The sequence below is a fragment of the Haliotis cracherodii genome, unplaced genomic scaffold (assembly GCF_022045235.1).
Source record: "Haliotis cracherodii isolate W230 unplaced genomic scaffold, xgHalCrac1.p SCAF_18, whole genome shotgun sequence".
In the NCBI taxonomy this organism is placed as follows: domain Eukaryota; kingdom Metazoa; phylum Mollusca; class Gastropoda; order Lepetellida; family Haliotidae; genus Haliotis; species Haliotis cracherodii.
The window spans coordinates 3,643,616-3,663,125 of NW_027266273.1; the positions used below are offsets into that span (position 1 = coordinate 3,643,616).

A 19,510-nucleotide genomic window follows, 5' to 3' on the forward strand; every position below is an offset into this window, starting at 1 on the left:
ATAATCGTTCTCGTCTCCCTTGTTGGAGCTTCCAGTAGAGGATCATTAGTCACCTAACTGGCTGAAACAAGCGCCCTCATTTCCGCTCTCGCAGTAGAGTTACCCGCCCTGAATGACCGAACATGTCAGTTGTGTCTACGCTGAGTATTCCTCCGCCACTGAAATCTACGTCCGTGATCGAGGGGGAAATTTAAACAACAGGATAGTAATGATGGTAAATGATATTGGGCGAGTATATCCATCTGGGAACGCTCCAAATCTGACATGAAACTTGAGCATAAAGAGTCAACAAAGCCCTCGGGGGCACCGAGTGGAACTATGTCTTTTACTCATTGTTTTGAACTATCTACATATCAAGGTCTTACATTGTTTAATTTCTCGCCCTGATTTTATCACAAAGTTGTCATATTTTTGTGTGGTCGTTTCATGCCGGAAACAATTCAAACTGATGAACTGTTTTCAATCGGAACGTATTTACATTTCAGAATCACACAGATCTCGAATGGAAAGAGTGACTCGCTTTCAAAACTACAAAAACAAGCACGGATCCTATAGATATGTAAATGTATACAATCATCGCTATTATGATAATCATAGCATTCGATAGTCGGTTTAGTTTAACCGTTTAGTGTATGTAGTTTGGGCGTATGCACCTCGTTTACAGTAGCTTCATGAAGTCGACATTCTTTGTTAACTAGACATATTTTTTTTGAATTATTACTTAAACTGTATATGAACCAAACCATATAATGGAATAACATTGATTCGAATAGAATACAAAATATCAACATCAATTTTAACCATGTCGTAACAGCTATTACTGATATTATATTTAGCTCATCACACAACTAGAAAAGATATTGCTTTTAGCGAACACCTGGTGTCATCACTGATTTTCAGCGGCCCATTCATATGATTTTCACAGCTATTTTTTCCTTTAGCCAAATGGAATCTGTTTCGACAGATAATCAAGAATAGTTGTCCATTGCATTGACGTTTTAAATTACATTAAATAAATCATATCAACAACGATTTGTGAACGTATCGTGCATGCAGTTACACTTTGAGCGGTTGACCTGTGTTACTTCGCGTGAATCTTTTCAATCATTTCAATCATTTACTACATGCATATGTTAAAGACACTATTTACTGGGTTGTGGACAGAGCGAATGAATATTTACGCAGTTGAATATGTACAAGCATAATACTTGTCTTAAGGAATCGGGATTCTGGTATTTTGTTCTAAGAGTTGTAAACAAACATTGCAAATATGACAAATCATATGAATATCCAATAGCGTTCAATGAAATGTTTTGATCACACGACTCAGTTCACCAAACCAACCATCAGGTGATGTAATACAAACCTCACATTCTCAAGTGCCGATTTCATCCTGGAAAAAACACGCACATTCACTTGCTTCGATGCACGTGTATGATAACAACATTCCATCTAACTGATAGCTCAACAGTATTCCACAGCCTCGCATGTCTTCGTTCACAAATTCCCTTATCTCTGACATTATACTGTAGACTTTCAAATTTGAATTAACAAAAACAATATTTTTCATCTTTTTATGATTTCATCCAGTTCGCCTGGACAACTGGATGGAAACAAAGTATCCTCTATCTTGACGATTCACCATGACAACAGGATGAGAACAGCTTCATCTATCGTGTTACACAAATCCAAAACATTTTTTTCTGAATGAACCGTTGCTAGTTAAAGCACAAGTAAATCCTTATCCAAGCCTTCATTAATAGTGCAAGCAGCTCTCCCGCTCTCGACAACTGTGCCGCAATATGTATAGTTCATGATATATATAAGCCTTCAAAATATCACCAACCATTTCATGACATTTTGTCACCTTTCAAAAGTCTGAGAATGCCAGCCGAAACCAAGTGAGACCTTCTCCTACAACAAGATATTCCATGGCAGAACCTGGAGTTCAAAATACCACTCTGACATTTGCAATCAGAAAGACACTACCATGAATTCCAAGCCCATTCTTGACCATGGTGGTTTGTGTAGGTCCTAAAACCTTTCAATACTATTAACATTCTTGGGAAATCAGACAAACTCGCTCACTTCTGAATCTTTAATTGGAAAAATTGATAGGAAAATGTCAGTGATAGAATATCAGAGTACAGTGGGATAGTGTCGGGGACGGTATGGCTCTTCTTGTAACACACGACCTTTTGGATACAGCAAATGCCACTACAAAATGGCTATCGGCGACATTTGAGAGGCTGAATCATACGTATTCAGGAATACATGCAGCACCAGTTCTTGTTGGCTTCCATTGTGTGAATATCCTACTTGTGAATCGCATCAAAGACTTGTTTATGTTTAGTTTATGCTGTTTGGATATCATAAATAACTGGTAACGGTGTTTACTTGCATCAAGCAAAGGTTATCAAGTTTCAATGTGATTTGTTTATGTTTACTTGCCTGGATTTCGTTCGTGTTTGTTTATCAACAACCCCATTGAACATTTTAAACTTTGGATAGTTTGTTTTAGTGAATTTACGTGAAAATGTACGAAAACAAGACGTGTTTCCGGAAATGGAAGGTTGGAATAAATGCTACTGAGGACGATGATTCTTCACTGGTGAGTGTATGCAAGTTTAACAGTGAATTAACCGTTAAATTTAATTAACCGTTACAATTGTTTAAAAGTCTATATTCATTAACAAAACGCATGGTGTGAAAAATGGCGGAAAGTTGAATAATTTACTTTGAAAGATTAATCGGTCCTTTTCACAAATAGGATTACATATTTCGTTCCAAAAACACGCGCTTTATCAAAACGATGGTGACAAGTTTTTAATTTCATTAGATGAAAGATGGATGACTAGAATTTTTTCATAAATATGTTTAAAAATACGAGTCATTTTATGAAAATGGCGTTACGTGCACCGGAACAATATTAAGCATTTTATAACCCCTAAAATAAACAAGCATATTCGGGGTAGACGACAGTCGTGTGTCACAGTGACCTTTCCGGCGGCGATGTCAATGTGAATCACACTTTCTAGATATTTTGTGAAAAAAGTATTTAAATTTCGGAGGATGCAAGGTACCTTGTGCGTGCAAGGAGGTCTGCACGTGCGGTGGGTGAGGCAATATTGTTTAGAAACCCTGGTTCATTTCTCCCATTCTGATAAACAGCTGTTCCTCAAAGCACGGCATGTTGGTGGAACGATTGTTTACAAACTTATATTTATCGCGTCGGCGCACTTGGAACATTTTATTTTGAGATAGGTTCCTTCTTTTAGGAACCACAATGTTCGCCCTAAAATACTCATATTTTTCACGCTATTATTCAAGATATGTTAGAAATTAAATGAAACTGTATAAGGTTAATTTTCTGTTACAGAAATAGAATGGTGTTCTTCAGCAGAGACTGCATATTATTATAGAAAGGGTTTTGTCACTTTTACTTAACCTGTTGGTTTGAGATTAATTTCAATCAAACATATGTAAAAAAGGATGAGTATTGTCTTCAAATTGGAAGAGACCTAAAAGTTGAAATGAGTATGACGTTTTCTCAAGGGTGTAATTAAATCGATTGTTACTTTCTCACTGTCCGTTGTTGAAAAATAATAATTTCCCTGCAAGATGACCATGATTGACCGCCTCTCAAGATAATTGTTGCCGGTGATTTGTTTATAAGTGACACTAGTGTCATCAAGCAAAGGCGATGTTCCCTTGAGAACTCAAAATAATATCTAAACATCTATTTCAAGTAAACCAGAACCTTTGCATTAATATATTATAGTAACATTGTTATCAATGTCTACTCATTTGTTTGAAATAAAGCTCATTAAAATCGCATAGCCATTTCTATAAGTAAATTATACTGACTTATTATCTACCAGATACATTATAACCATTTTTATTTATTTAATTTATGTTATCTCTATTTATTAATTCGTTTGTATATATATATCACCCTACATAATAAATGTTGTTAAATATATTCATCTGTATTAATGTAAATGTTTCCTTAAAAGAAAACATCATTTGAAACTGACAAAAGTATACTGCGTTATTTCTAGATCTCTGTTTATATTCGTGTTGTTGGGCACGTTTAAAATGAAAATTCTATAACTTTGAATTGGCTTGTCATTTTCTTGTCAAACAATTTTAAGTATACGTAAAAGAGTATTTGTAACGTTATTACTTCTGATAAGCAGATATATCCAAGCCTTCACTCGTATTACCAAAATGGCGATTTATTGATACCCAACAACCCGAAGTTTATCCAGTAAATGGTGAACCAATCATTTATGCATTGTTTTCTTTTTAAACTCAAATCGAACAAGTACCTGATAAGGTCATGACGTAAGAGACGATATGAAGATGAATAAGCACATTATAACGATTTCTATATGGCTGAGGTATTGCTCATTCTTCAACACTTCATAACCCAAGATTCGTCTTAAGATCACATTTGTATACATATTCATAACATCTGTGTCATATATGTATCTGTAAAAAGAGCTCAGATTCTATTCTTTGCATATCAGTGTTTCAAGAGCTTAATTATTAAAACTAAGAAAACGTCATGGAAATAGAAAACAAATATTATATAGGACGTTCCAGGTGTTAAATGAATAATATAAAGAATAACTTACTGAAAAAAGAAAATAATAGAATCTGTTTTTCCAATCTAAAGTAATTTTCTATGTTTTTTGTGGATGTCCATCTTACGACTACTACGACTGCAGCGACAACGACACTTTTAATAAGTCACAGGGGAATGAACAGCGACCTCTGCCTTCAGAAATCTGATACAGCAAGTTTCATTTACACAGAAACAATGGACCAGCATCAGGAGTCAACCAGAAACCTTCCTCATCTTACAAAGACAACGCACATGAGGCGCCATATCACTGACGCCAGTTATATAGGCATGCGGGTTGTCCATTGACTTTCATCGCAGAAATTGTTAATCTAAATGAAGCCTGTAATATTGAGGGCGTTGTTTACATAAAGGCCATCTACTATTTTGGAAAACAACAAATTCCCGATCGGCGTTTTCCCTGACTAAATCTGACGTCTCTTGGACACAATGGTTTGCTATATTCATTGCAGCGCAGTCCAATTGGATCCAGATCAGTTAAATTTAGAGTCTGACTGACGTCACAATTGCACGCTGAGCGCGAGACGGCATCAGAAATTCCGACGTCACCGCGAAGAATCGATCTCAGCGCCTAAGATCTATGTAACTCGGCTTCCGTACTGAGGTTTTGACGTTCATGGTAGGTCAATCAATAAGGCAATACGGAGGCCGAGTGACGACTTAAACAACAATAGGAAATCTATTCCCGCTTCCAGTGACGTCACGTTCAAGCCCGTGACGTAAGCACCGGCGTTAAGTTAGACCCAGGGCCATATTTTTATCGCGCACAGCACCATGATATTGCTGCGCGTTGTGGGGAGACGGACGAGACGGTCGCATGTCTTGGACCAGCAACTTCAACCCAGGCACCAATGTCAGGATCCACTTACAGCCAATGCTTCATCGGGTTGTGATTTTTCAAGTGCAGGGGGGCAGTAACTAGCCGATATGAACGCCATAGACAGAACACCCGGCTCCATCTGCCAACCAAGGCCCAGCACAGGAATCCGAGAGGGTCTCTGATAAGTATTCGTATCTGCCAGGATGGTCAATTTACCAACGATGTATGTGTTTTTCAGAGCCGATGTCACCCAAAGTCGCTCGTTAGGGGCAGAAGGGGCTCGATAGGGGGACCTGCATTATATCCTGGGGAGATATACCCGGTCTTATCACGCACTCAAGGGAAGCGGTTGCCGATTCGGAGCAAACAAGGAAGAGGAACACACCACAAACCTACTTCCGTTCTCATACATGTCGAGTTTGTGGCACGTCAACGTTATCAGTTTCCTCCCTTGAAATTTGGCAGACAAAGGGATGAGATGTATCAGAAGGTAGTTGTAAACTTTCACAAAGTTTCGATAGAAGTAGTATTGTAGTCATTTGTAGCTTCTAGATGCACGGTTGTAGATGCCCAAGGTCCACGAACAGGGTCAAGAGGACAGATGATGTCCAGATTCATTTGTAATGCAGGTGGTGGGCGGTGTTCGCTATCCCCACTGAGCCAACACTTACATCCAGCAAGATGCCTCCGCCCTCCCGAGTCATGAACAACGTCGAGGGATCTCTCACTGAATACAAACTGGGCAATGTGTGCTTCAAGGTCCCGATAACATGACCCTTACTCGTGATTTAGATTTGGTCAGGTCAAACGACACCGAAACAGGATGTCTTGTCTTGTCTTGCCCGACCTCTTTGTCGAAGAACAAATGTTTGTCTATATTTTGGTGTTTGGTTTAAACTTTGTCCGAAGAAAATGTTCCTAACCGTTAATAGATATATGTCGTTTCTTAAGATAACTGCAGGCAAACTATCAATCGAACGAGCTTAATAGATTAATCAGTTATATACATGTATTGTGAAATTCCGTTAGTCCCGTAACCTGTCTATCGGAAAGATTTCTTTAGGCTACATCATATGTAATGAATGAGGCATTACCATGAAACCATGATTCGTTATTCGGGACGATTTCATTGGGTACGTATCATATAAACGGGTTTCATCGTCGCGTTGTATCATGCAGTACCTTGATAGAGGCCACGGCGGAAAGGTTGTTTGTTGTTTAACGCCTCACTCAGCAATGTGATGCACCTCATGGAAAGAGGCCTTATTGGATGTTCCTGTGATAATGAACCACCCCGTATAGGAACATTTTATGAAATTGTAGTAACCCAGGTAAATGAAACCGTCAGTTTAACATGTTTTATGATAAAAAAAATTAAATAGTTGTCTCAGTTAGTATAGTCATGAATGAGACAACGCTTAGTCAGCGAAATTCTGCTGACAATGACATGAATGTCTAAAACTAATGTGTCCATGTTTTATCTAGAAAATGTTTAGCATGTACAAATACCGCCAGATCAAGATTGAAATGAATTCAACCTAAACGTTTAACTTTGTATAAAATATCACCAGCTGAACAAAACTCCAATCAACAAAAATATGTGCCCACATGTTTATGTTAGATTCACTCAACACCTGAATATAATGACGTATACCTTATCGGTATGTCTTCGCTCTCTGACGTTTGTCTACCTTGACGTGCGGAGTTACGTTCGTGAGGCAGATGTGACGGGCGCAATGTGTGAATGAAGCATGGTCAGTGTAGCAACTAAAGATTTTACTATCAAGTGTTAAAAAGCAACCCAACGCAGCCCATAGGTGTGTTAGCAATAACACAACACACACGTATCGCCTCATCCGGCACAGAAACACAGGTAATTCTTTAACATACATTTTATTCAAGTAACTCAGTTGATTAATTGACTATTCATGTTTACGAATACTGTAACCCAATACCTTTTGTAACTGATCTTCATACACAAGACTTATACTTTTTGCGTATCAAGTAGTGCAGTGAGTGTACATCCAAAGTCACTGCAGCTCAATAACTAATACAGAAAATCAAATTAGCTTTTCTAATGTTAGGCAGATTGAATTTTGTTCAAAATATATTTTTTAATCCCTAACTATAAAAACAGTATCTATATGATATTAATCTAAATCAGCAATAGAAACAAGGCGTCTTATTATCGGCCGCGACATTACGCTAAAGTATTGAGTTCTATGTGATTACTCGAAATACGATATAACGGCTAAAGCAATGCACGTATCATTGTTTCACCGATACCCTCTCTCAAGGTGTCAAGACTCGTTTCATATTATTCACGTAATTAGTACGAGAATGGTGTCTATGGTAAAGTATCTTGAAGCTATACAGCCAGCTTCGTGATCTGGTGTTTTTTGTTCACGTAAAAAAATTCAATTTTCTCTCCGTTAGGTTACAGCGTTACCGTATCTATGCAAATAGGCGCATATTTGCATCACACAGGAATGACGCAATCTTATCTCGTAGAAAACATATTCTAAATTTTTGTTTCATCAACGAAATATTTAATCTCGATTGGATTAAGTTTCAATATAGATCTCCGCTTGCCTCAAGGTTCGGTTTCCATATCAAAGGTAGCTTGGCCACAATTTGATGTACTGTTTACATGAAACTGAACTGACAAGTGCAACATTCATTCATAGGTTAAGAGCGGCAATGAATACGTGTAACATTGCAATCCGGAGTAACGGAGTTCTCGTTTTAGACCATATGACACAGTAGCGAGAAGAACACTATGTACACAACTTATATGAATAGCCATGCCTCTGTTTGTTTCAATTAGTTTTACGTATACTTAACTTAAAAATCTATCGGCAACTTTAACAAGGTAAAGTTTGTTTTGAAATTTAAAACGTGGTGTTTGAAGGGATTCACGTGGCACTTTGTTTGAACAAGTATCATTGAAACTGGCACATACTTGCACACAGTCTACACAAGAAATTCATGAGCTCTTGACAAAAAAATACTCGATTCGATGTACAGATGACCAAATACAAGGCACCCAACTAATTTTATTCTTGCATCACAGTTAATGCGTCTCATGTGTCTTCTTAATGAACATAACATAAAAAATATATCTTACAATGACAGCACCCTCCCTCCGATATTATTAAACGTCATCACCTTATTTTATATTCAATCAAATATCAATCATTCTTCGTCAAATAGCCTATCTACTACACCCACACCCCCACCTCCCTTCCCACGCCTGTAGTTTAAGACGCCCGTATTCCATGACATGGCACTAATGATGGCCGTCTAACACCGCTATGAGACCCCAGGGGCAAACCCTTAGATATCTGAACTCGCGCCGTCCATCCCCTATGCATTATGACCGTACCTCACCCCTAGCCATAATCCATATTTTCATTGCGCGGGTGGTAATAACCGATGGCATTCTGTTTCACCCAAGATTCTCTACCCCCTCCACCCATCAATACCGACCACTCAGTCACACTTAACGTCACCCCTAAAAATAATCCCAGACTAAGCATCACCCTTTGCCCTTATTTCCCCACCCCCTCCCCCACCATTCACAACGCAGCAACCCTCCCCAACCCTAGACACACACCCCACCCCCTCACCGAGGGTCCGGGTATCACTAATATGACCCCAGTCCCACACTACACTACACACCACCCCTCATCTCTGCAACTCAACCCATCCCGCACCTCGCATGTGTGACTTTCACACCTCCCCTAAAACCAAGCACCCCCTCCCTAAATCCCCACCCCCAAAAAACTCACCAGTTTCGGAGTCTCCACCAAGTGCATGCTTAGTCCGTGGGCATATGTACATGAGGGGGGATGTCAGCCACAGGCAGGGGCCGAGGGAAACGTCCTCTGTCTCAACATACCTACATACTGTGAGGTAGCAGGATAGTCTTACTCGGCTATATTTGACAAGCTTCAGGTGCTTCTACCTAGCGAAAACGATTGATGTTTGCTCGCGGTTAATTAAACGTCGTCTTTCGACTCTTATGGGGCCATGTAGCTTGCTCGTTTAGACGATACTGTGGAAGCACAGCGCAGTCTGCCGTCCCTCTGCCGTGTCGGTCATGCGCTGGGGTGAACTAAGGTCGCTGTCCACTGTCCACACTTATACCGGAGGACACTACGGAGTCCGAACTTGGTCCATTTGGTTTATCTGGTCAGCAAAATGTTCCATATGTCATAAACAGGTAACACAGTAGGATTGAATGGGTTAGAAATCTTTAGAAAACGTATTCACTGACCAAATATCAAAGCTTTCTGGGAAAGGTCATATTTAAAGAAGGTCCTGACATCTCTTGACCACAGGTCTGATGTGGAGTCACTAAATCTGTGAATTGATGCCACAACATTCATAGGGAGTACACCGGCGAACGAATTATAACAGAGCTATTCATATGGAGATATTAAACACGAGATTTACTCATGTTACTAAACACATAGAACACTCAATAATCCACACACCTCTGTATTTAGAACCGACATCCACAACAAAGAGCTTCCGATATGAACGAGTGATTGTCGCAAATTAATCGCTAAGTTTCAAGCGGGTTCTCTGGCAATAGATTAGGGATGTAAAGACGTGAGATTTGGTTACGTGTTATGGATCGTCCTTCAGAAAAGTTCGATTTTTGTGGCAGATCTTTTGCACGTGCGCACGTCCGCAGACGACACATGCAAACAAGCAGACGGTAGGTATACGTTACACGTGTTTGCCGTTTTGTAGTACAGTTAGACATTTGACACCTCTGAACGATTTGATGGAGTTTGATCTGCATGCCGTCAACTGATAGACGTGCGATACGTCAATAGTATGAAAACATTCGGAAGGACTTGGCAGATTTTTGTCCGAAATAAGAAACTATACCTTTTGATTTGCAGCACGAGCGCGTTAAGTTGGCACACAGAAATGTAGGGAGCACTACCCCCTCGTCAATGTTTTCCTCCAATCACAAATATTTGGATGCAAAAATGTGGGCCCATGTCTTAGTATCAGAAATTGCGGCGCCACATCCTATCTTCTTTCCGTTTCTAAGCTGATGCTTGTTTTCGTATCGAGTATAGGTTTTCCTTCCTTTCACTGTGATATCCAGGACAGGATTGGAGGAAACCGTCTCTCTAGTCAAAATAGTGTCTATTTCATGATAAGAATCACTGGTGGAATTCAATGGATACGTTCAATGGCCAGCACGATACCGCAAAAACTCCTCGAGTAGTTGAGACGTTTCTGAGAAATTAACGGCACGTCGGTGACTGGGCTTTTGGACAACATTTAAGCAAGCTGGTGAAATACCGCGATCTTCAAGTGCTCTTTGATTTAAAATGGAAATTAAAAAAAGAAATCGTTTACTTTATCTTTTGCTCCGCCTTTTTGTTCTCCTTTGCGGACTATTTATGTTGACAACGTATGACGTCATTGCGTCTTATTGCGGTGGGATTGGACGTGCAGTCATATGAATTAATTCCAAATTATTCTAAGAAACTAAGAAATAACATCGTTGTTACACACAATACAATTCACGTGTTCTTCTATCCTCATCATTTCTTAGAAAAGCTTTAATACTTACGTCTGAATTAAATCAACTCCGATTACTGCCTTTGAAATACTTTGAAAATCAGGATGATAATGATTTATGAGAAAATATGAAAAAGCATTCCGCTTCCTTGACTTGCTCGTTTAATCGTGGAAGCAATTTTTACCTGGTAGTAAATTATGGAACAATTTGTGTAGCAAAGGTAGAAATAATGGCTTTGGAGGGTAACACAATCTTCAGCTCTGGCTATAATAGCTTCACGCCATAACTACACTCCCGGAACAAGATCGATGGCAAAACTAACATTGTCTTAACAGTCCATCGTACTCGGCCATAATGAGTTATTCGCGCAAAGGTGACAGTGGATAACATATGATAATGTGCGCCAAAGGTGGCGTTAATTTTATGATAATTATTACGTGTTCAGTTCTTGGCCTCAGTTTTGTATACTTATGTATTAAATGTACTAGTGCATGAATACTAGTTATCCTACAAGGACCCGCTATCTATTTCATATTAATTTGTTATAATTATCTGGCTGTATTATTGCATATACGTTCTATGTTATACACGTGCTTGTTATCAAAGGATTAATATTGATTTTCATAATTAGATACTCGTGTCCAGACAACTATCTCCAGTTTGATGTAGTAAAACACCAAATACCTTGTTCAAACTTCGATCGCTAACTGAAACTGCCGATGTATATCAAGTTCGATAAGTTCTTAATAAAATTACAATTGGGTTACGTCGAATTCTTTCTTTGTTGGTAGATGAGGTTTTTCGTTTATTAAAAGAAGGTAAGGCTGTGGGTATTTGTCTTGAACTATTTGGAAAACAAACTAACTTTGATAAGATTGCCCATTGTGAAATGCATATCCTAATGCCTACTAGCCATGGAAGCGATACATTCACACAAAACCGCGAGAAACGACAGCAAACCCGTCCGCGACATACTTCACAGAGAGAGAAAAAAACGAGACTCGGTCTCGCTTTCCAAACCGAACCGCTACCCTAGGGCAGGCGGTGACGCAGACATGTAGCGAAAACACTTGCACGTTGGCGTTGCCAAACGCCACGGTTGTAGTATGTGCACCTGTCGCATAACTTGAGATTCTACTAGCCCTAAATCGTCGAAATCAGAAGCATACCTCCACTTTTGCTAGCCTTTGTAACTGACGAGTCACAAGTGCTTTGGTGTCCCTCGTGCAGCAGATAGGATTTGTCCCGACATCCACACATCGCTCGAGACGACGAGCAAGCAGCGCGCGCCTGGTTCGGCGCGGGACAAGGGGACATTCTTCTCGTGTATGGTGAAATTGCCCCCTCCCCCTCGTACGCTTCAGACGAACACTCATCGACCGACAGGGGTAACAATTCATAAACGCCGTGCAATAATTCCAGCTAAGCCTTGCCTCGTTAGGGTATACCGTACAGACGCTGCACCGTCTAAAACCAGTATGACTAAATTAAGAAAAATTTAAATCACTTTATAGCTTTGCTGACACCTGTTTGAAATTTACGTTCAACTTACGTGACTCACAACGTTACCCAATGCGCCTTGTGTAATTACCCTCGTCGCGATCGATACAGATGGTAAAGATGCTGCATTTATGTAATGAAGGTATGCAAGGTTCTTACAACGAAACGTTAACGTAGATTTGTACAAGGTATGAAAAGCACAACACAAAGCCAACTCTAGCGACATACCTGCTTCCTTTACCGTTCCCTGACAATTCAACAGATGAAACTGTAGTAAAGTCAAAAATAGACAGTTGCTGAAGCAGCTGACAATGATATTGTGAAATACAATATATGCCGTGTGTTCGGTTTCACGTGCTGACTATATACCATTAAATGGAAGTACAAGAATTGTTAGTTCCTTCAGCACGTACGACCAATCAGCCGGCTTTTATCGATTGATGCCGACTGCCTTCCCAACTTCTATACTACAACACATTGAAAGACGAAACCACATCTCGAAACACTGCTAACGAGGGAAATTCAACAAATATTGAAGAACACGAGTCCAATGAGAAATACGTGCGAGATATTGGATGCATTCCTATCTAAGAAGGCTGCAAAAGTGGGTCATTTCTGTCTTGAAAGTTCACGACTAAAACGTAATGTAAACTCACAAACGAACCCGGATCTGAAAATCAAAAGCATTAACCACCACAAGCAAACGAAACAGAAAGATAACAGTTATTAGCTGTTTGAGTTATGAATAATTAATAAAACAATTCCGAAAACAGTATCCTTCTTACGAAAATGGCAGGGTTAGGTTTTGGTTCTTAAAGTTTAAATGCAATCAGGAAAAAAATATATTGTTGACAAAAAAAAGATAAATAAAAGAAACTGCAGAGTAGATGCTGATGATAAGTCCGATTAAATTACCCGTATGGATGTGGTTCCAACGGAGAGATGGGTGTATCCACTAACAGAGTCGCCTCTAACGATGCAAACGATGCCAAGCCGTGCTGTCAATTGGCCATTTATACTAGATCTAGCTGAATAAAAGCGTTTTTCACCTGCATTTAATGACCAACAGTGAGTAGCACTGTGGCTTGCCTCAAAGATATCTGGTATCTAACTCACGTTATGCGCTGCCCACAACTAGACAACGAAGTGACACCGTGACGTCACAAGCTTACGGCAACACGTGACGTCACACCCTTTAATTGTTCGTCTCGTGCGAACGTGACGTCGACGTGCGTCATCAAGCGATGTCCACGAAGCCCTAGGAATCCCCGACCTACCGTTCAATACCACCGTCAACTGGTAGAGAATATCGATCGGCCCCGAGTGCACGCTCTACAGTTCTAACGGCTATCTCTCGTCGGCTCAGTCGCTCATGGGCTAAATTGCTACTTCTATCAATATATTTGCTGCTTGCTAATTTCCGACTATCTACACCTATTTGATATACAGTAGTCCGGCTCAAACTACCACAGCTTCCGAGAATCTGGCTTTATCTCATGGAAAACCTGGCTTTTAACCGATAATGTCCTGTTCGACCATGCCATCTGTTTGGTCCATAGTTACCTAAGAATGTCTGGTGTTAACTAATTTCAAGTTTAAATTTCCTTTATCTATTCGTTATCGTGTAAGATCGCAGTTGCTATATTCTGAGAGCACACCATACATTTCATGGTATTTCCCTAACCAACCAACTTGCGCCAAATGAGCCTAATCTCTCTGCAGGGACAAATTTTGTAGTTGGCGATGCCTCCAAGTTTTGACCAAGAACCACGCAGGGCCAAAACGCATGTTCTGTTTGTGCAATTGAAATAAATATTTTCTTTGACAGACGTAACAAGAAAGTATTTTTCAAGCCGAAAACCCAGCTGGTCATTTAGTATGGGGTATTTTGTATGGACCACTTGAAACAACAATCACTGCCAGGAAAGAACGTGCGCGCTCAGTGTGGAGTTACACACACAAGAATCTAGACGGATTCCTCCCATTGTCTTGCGCCTTGCGCGCGGAAAAATAGACCCCTCCTTTTGATATCTTGAGGCCTATTTCCCCCGCCACTGCATATTCCAAGTACGAATCGGGGCTATTTCTCTCACGGCAAAACGAGTCGGGTAGGATTTCATTCCGATGGATTCCAAGCAATTCCCTTTACACAATGTGCGATGGGGAAATGTATTGTCTCCGTAGTAAGGTGCATCAGCAAGAGAACACCTTCTAGCTATTTATTCTTCTTTCTGCCAAATCTTCCTATATATATAAATTATTCGAGTCACATATACTTCATTGTATTCATTGTCGAGTTCTGAAGATGTTTTGATTTCGTAAGTTACAAAACAAAACTCATTATCGTTGTTCAAGAGATACCCAAATGAGACGAGAATTAGCCTTACGAGAGAAATATCGCTTGTTCATGTAATAATTCCTGTCAGAATCGCCAGCCGTATAGGACTTCAAAGGCTGTTAAGACTGATTAAATTCACCGGAAAGACTTAATACAGAAAAACCTAGTCTGTCGTTACGCGACGATCCCGTTGTTGCGAGTGTCTCACTAATGAAATGAATTCTACAAAACGTCGTCTTGCCATTTTAACATATCTCGTTTCACTTCTCGGGAAGACAATAGACCTGTCACATGACAAGATAAAAATCTAGTGACGTCATCAGACATACTAATTAATTTTTCACAACATACCTGAATTTATTGAGTACCACTCATGTCGGCGAAACTATAGTCATGTCAAAAAGAGGAAATCGTACGTGTACTATTATTTATTCAATTTTTTTTAATAGTTTGCTTTCCTTGATTTGGATGACCGATTAATAGCCCACTTTATCTATCTCATGTCCTTTCTTTAGTAAATCTACGACGGAAATGTCCAATTAATGCATTCAGTTTGTTTAGACAATCTATATATCATTAGCGAAGGGGGCCGAGCGCTGGTGTGTGTGCAGAGTTGACAGTTGGCCCGAGAGAAACGTCCTTTCTAATGATGCTCCACCATCACCATGTCAGTCTTGAACAAATACCTTCATTTACAGGTAACCATTTCGTTTATCTTGAACCAAACCCTCCACAGGCAATGTTAAATAGTACACGATCGGTCTTACATGTGCAGCCCGCTATTTGAACTCTTACCAAAGTCAATATTTTCTCGGCCGAAAAGTCTTACAATTTCATCTTATGTCTTACTCCCTCGAACGCGCGCTCGAATATGGCGGTTATTGGGTCGAAAGTCAGTGAGTTCTCTCCCAATATGCTCGTAGATTGTTTGGATTTCTTTACAAATTATCAGTGAAAGTTGGCCACTGCCCTTAGGAAACAGGTCTCAAATTCATTGCATTTGTCTTATCGGCTAAGAGATGTTTTAGTCACATATGTGAATGGTCGTTGGGGCAATAACACTCTCACTATCTCAAATTACCTCTTGAAAGCATCAGTTTTACCACAACGATAGGACTCTTTTATCCCCGAAGGCCGGGATGGTAGTGTTTCTCCGTACTATCTTTCTGACAGGTACTTCAGACCCCAAACAAAGAAGCTTATCTCCTCAGAGATAAAACACTGGCGACAGTCTAACCACTATTACTCTCACGTATTGTAACAAAACAAAGAAATTTGACAAATTTAACAGTTTTACATTATGAGACTTAGAAAACGGATCAATACTTTTTTCCTTTTTTGCCTCCAGGTCAGGAAGACTATTTTTATGTCTGATTTTTTTTTTAATTTTCTGGTTTTACTAGCAATATCGTCACGCAGAACAAAGTGGTCACGTGTTCATGTCAATAATTCATCATATACAGAGATTCATTATACCCTGTGACCCTTATACTCCGCAATATTCAAAGATGATGCGAATTACTAGCATCAAACACATGTTATCAAAATGTTTATAACATTCCCAAATATTTTTCTTTAAAACATCTACGACTGTTTGTACATTAATACTTTAAAGATACAATGTTTGCTATTTTATTCAGAATATCAAATTCAAACATATTGAATATTTCATAACTTGTCGAGTGTTCATTTACATGCGCGGCCTAGGCATTAAAAATGGAACAGTTTTCCTCTGGGAAAACACACCTCAACTGGTATAATGCCATAAAAATTCTATCATGTATATTTTAACACTCTCAGAACTCTAGACCACACGCACGGTGTATAGGTCAAACATAACGATGTAGGTATAAAGACAGACGCGGAAATAGTTAATCATGCAATTTCAAATAAAGTATGGGTGTGTATTAACGTAGGGGTATTTTCACAGCGAGACATTTTGAATGTATTAAATGTGCGTATGAACCTAATAGAATATATATATATATATATATATATATATATTCTAAAATCAATACCCCTAAACCACACAATGTATCTATACAATCAGAGAAATGATTAAATGTTAACCGTGTCAACATATATTCACCATAGGCAAGAACGTTTAAAGAGAATATAAGTTTAAATTTGCGAATATTACACCTACCAGACGGAGTCAGTGGGTCAGAGCTGTGGTCAAGCGGTTATCGAACACCTGGGAGAGATTGTCAAGCCTTTACATGGCTGCCTCGAAGCACGAATAACCAGCCTCTACTGCTTCGCGTCGGGTCTTAACAGTTAGTTGTCATTTCACGACAAACGACTTAATTCCCCTCCGATCCTTAGTCCGAAGATGTGTATTTTAGAACACTTTCGTCAACTGTCAGCGTTCAGGTGAGGTGTACAGGTAAACTGGTACTTGAATACAGGTAGGTATAACCCAGAGGTGAATGTATATGTACTTATATCCAACCGCCTACACTTTTAACATTTCAAGACGGCTGGGACATCAATATTGCCAGATGGCACGATTTTCTCGAAAACCAACAAATCGTATATATATATATATATATATATATATATATATATATATATAACAGGCTTAAAGTAAAATTTGCATTCACGACTTTCGTTAATTGAAATATGTAACAGTTATACATAATCTGGCAAGTCAAATGAGGTACCTGACAGATCAGTTGTGTTTATAAGTATCGATTAATCACCCAAAACAAGAACAATTGCAAATTTCAATTGTTCCGAGATATTTCTCTCTTTGTGGAATAGAGAATGTATTAATAATGAAGTAAGTTTCGTGTATTTTTAAAACAATCATTCGTCTGTGCATGACATCTCCTTATAGAGTCTTCACAATCGATTCCATGAATATTCTCATAAGTGATTATCGATCTAAGCTTTCATATTCAACATACATATCTAGAGATATCGGTTATACAATAAATTTATTTACGTGTATTGTTCAGTGAAACGCCAGATGGCTACGTGTACAGTTAGCTTATTCAGTTCAGCTGCAGCTGAAACTGAATACTTATGCATTTCAAACCGTGCAATTGTTCCCCTTTTCGTCTTATATTCTTATCTGCAAGTCTGAATTAATAATATGCTGAGAACTATCGCTTACACATCTCAACGTATACTTCAGTTCTACCTGGTACGTTTGGTAGACATTCTTCAAAATCGATTTTATTCAAACTATATAGTTCTCCGGGGAAGCTAATTGGCTAAATGAAACACGGACTTGTGAGAATCTGATAAAGACAGAGTTTCGAAGTTTGTTGAAATTCTATCCATTCTCTGCCAAAACCCCTACACTATCTTTGAATGATTCCAAGGTTTCATTTATAATGGAATCACTTAAAACTCCCGTTACCATGACAATGGTAAGCATACGGAACAACCGATCTGGTGTCGGGATTCAATAATGTGCACAGTCAGTACTAACTCGCTTCTGATTGCATTATATTTTCCATAAATAGTTAATTCTGTGACATGCTAGAGAAATTCCAATCCAAAAACGGAATTATTCCAGACATGAATTTAATTAATAATAACCCAAATTTAATCTAATCTTTCAATTTTCAATTGTCAATTATCAACCGAAAACAACTTATCTGTCAATCGATAAAAAGGGTAAAACGTGTAAGAAATATATGATAAAAAGACCAGTTGTTCTAAAACGCTCGAATGACGTATGAAAACAATCTTTGAATAAAAATCAATGTGGATGTGAACCCGAGAGCTGTGTCTGCCCGAATAATCTCCCTTTAACTGATAACCGCGCGTTCACGAGGCAGTGTAGAGAAGTGAAATTGACTGACACCGCGAGTTCTCTCGGTCCGCTTCGTCATATTACGAGTTACTCCAAATCAAATCAGAGAAGAAAAATCGATTGTGCCTCCGCGGCTGAAGAAGGAAAAGCACGGTTGTTCGTGAATCTACCTGTCATCGGTTTACAACCATAATATATAATAGTCTTTTTTTGTGGCGGGCTTCTAGCCTAATGTGCGTAAATAGCTAATAAATATTAAATGCATTTAATTTTGTGTTCCCTTCGCGTTGCGTCTGGCGTTTGTCTAAGTGTGTACGTTTGTTTACCAAGTGTGTATGAGCTATCAAAACAAACAACAGACGCAAAAGCTGCACCTTTACAGCAGAGAATACGGTTTACAACATTCCATGCCAACAGACAATTACCGTGAGGAAACATATAATGCCACTAATATGCGGTTTGTAGAAAAGATTAAAATTAATCAATATTTTTTTTTTTTAAATAAAAGTAAATATTTACAAAGAATTTCTATTAAGTAGAGTTTTAAAAATTAATGCAAGAAATTAGTTCTTCATTTACAAGCAAGATGAAAAATTCTTCCATACGAGACAAATTGCGATTTAAGTCTTGCCTGTGCTATTTTGGTTTTCATCCCGAACCCACAACTTTGCTTTGAACACATGGCGGAAGACCCTAGCAAGTAAAACATCGCCTTGGAATCGTTTGTTTTCTAAGACGTATAGCTTTCAGCCAGTGCGTATAATATTTGATAGCACGGAATTGTACGAATTTCCCCCCATTCCATCCCCCTGGCCAAACCGATGTGAGCAAGATATCCTACAGATGGAGAGACTGAGAATCGGATTTAGAAGATGGAACAAATTTCC

At 39.0% G+C, this 19,510-nt stretch overlaps 2 protein-coding genes across 4 annotated transcripts in view; one reads left to right on the forward strand and one right to left on the reverse strand.

The window, feature by feature from the left end:
* Positions 1–13,481, reverse strand: part of LOC139465680 (probable nuclear hormone receptor HR38) — a 29,226-nt gene extending 15,745 nt beyond the window's left edge. The window contains exon 1 of one of the 3 annotated variants that reach the window (XM_071247457.1): positions 13,435–13,481. Coding sequence is in view for 1 of the 3 variants with exons in the window: in XM_071247453.1 (XP_071103554.1) it covers positions 9,260–9,311 (52 nt within the window). In the remaining 2 variants the exon portion in view is untranslated. Of the gene's footprint in view, positions 1–1,366; positions 1,767–9,259; positions 9,660–13,434 lie in introns of those variants that run through there. The other 2 variants (XM_071247453.1, XM_071247454.1) reach the window with 2 other exon arrangements.
* LOC139465678 (outer dynein arm-docking complex subunit 2-like) overlaps positions 2,525–19,510 on the forward strand; it is a 129,728-nt gene continuing 112,742 nt past the window's right edge. The window contains exon 1 of the mRNA XM_071247451.1: positions 2,525–2,611. The gene's annotated coding sequence lies outside the window, so the exon portion shown is untranslated. The remainder of the gene's footprint in view (positions 2,612–19,510) is intronic.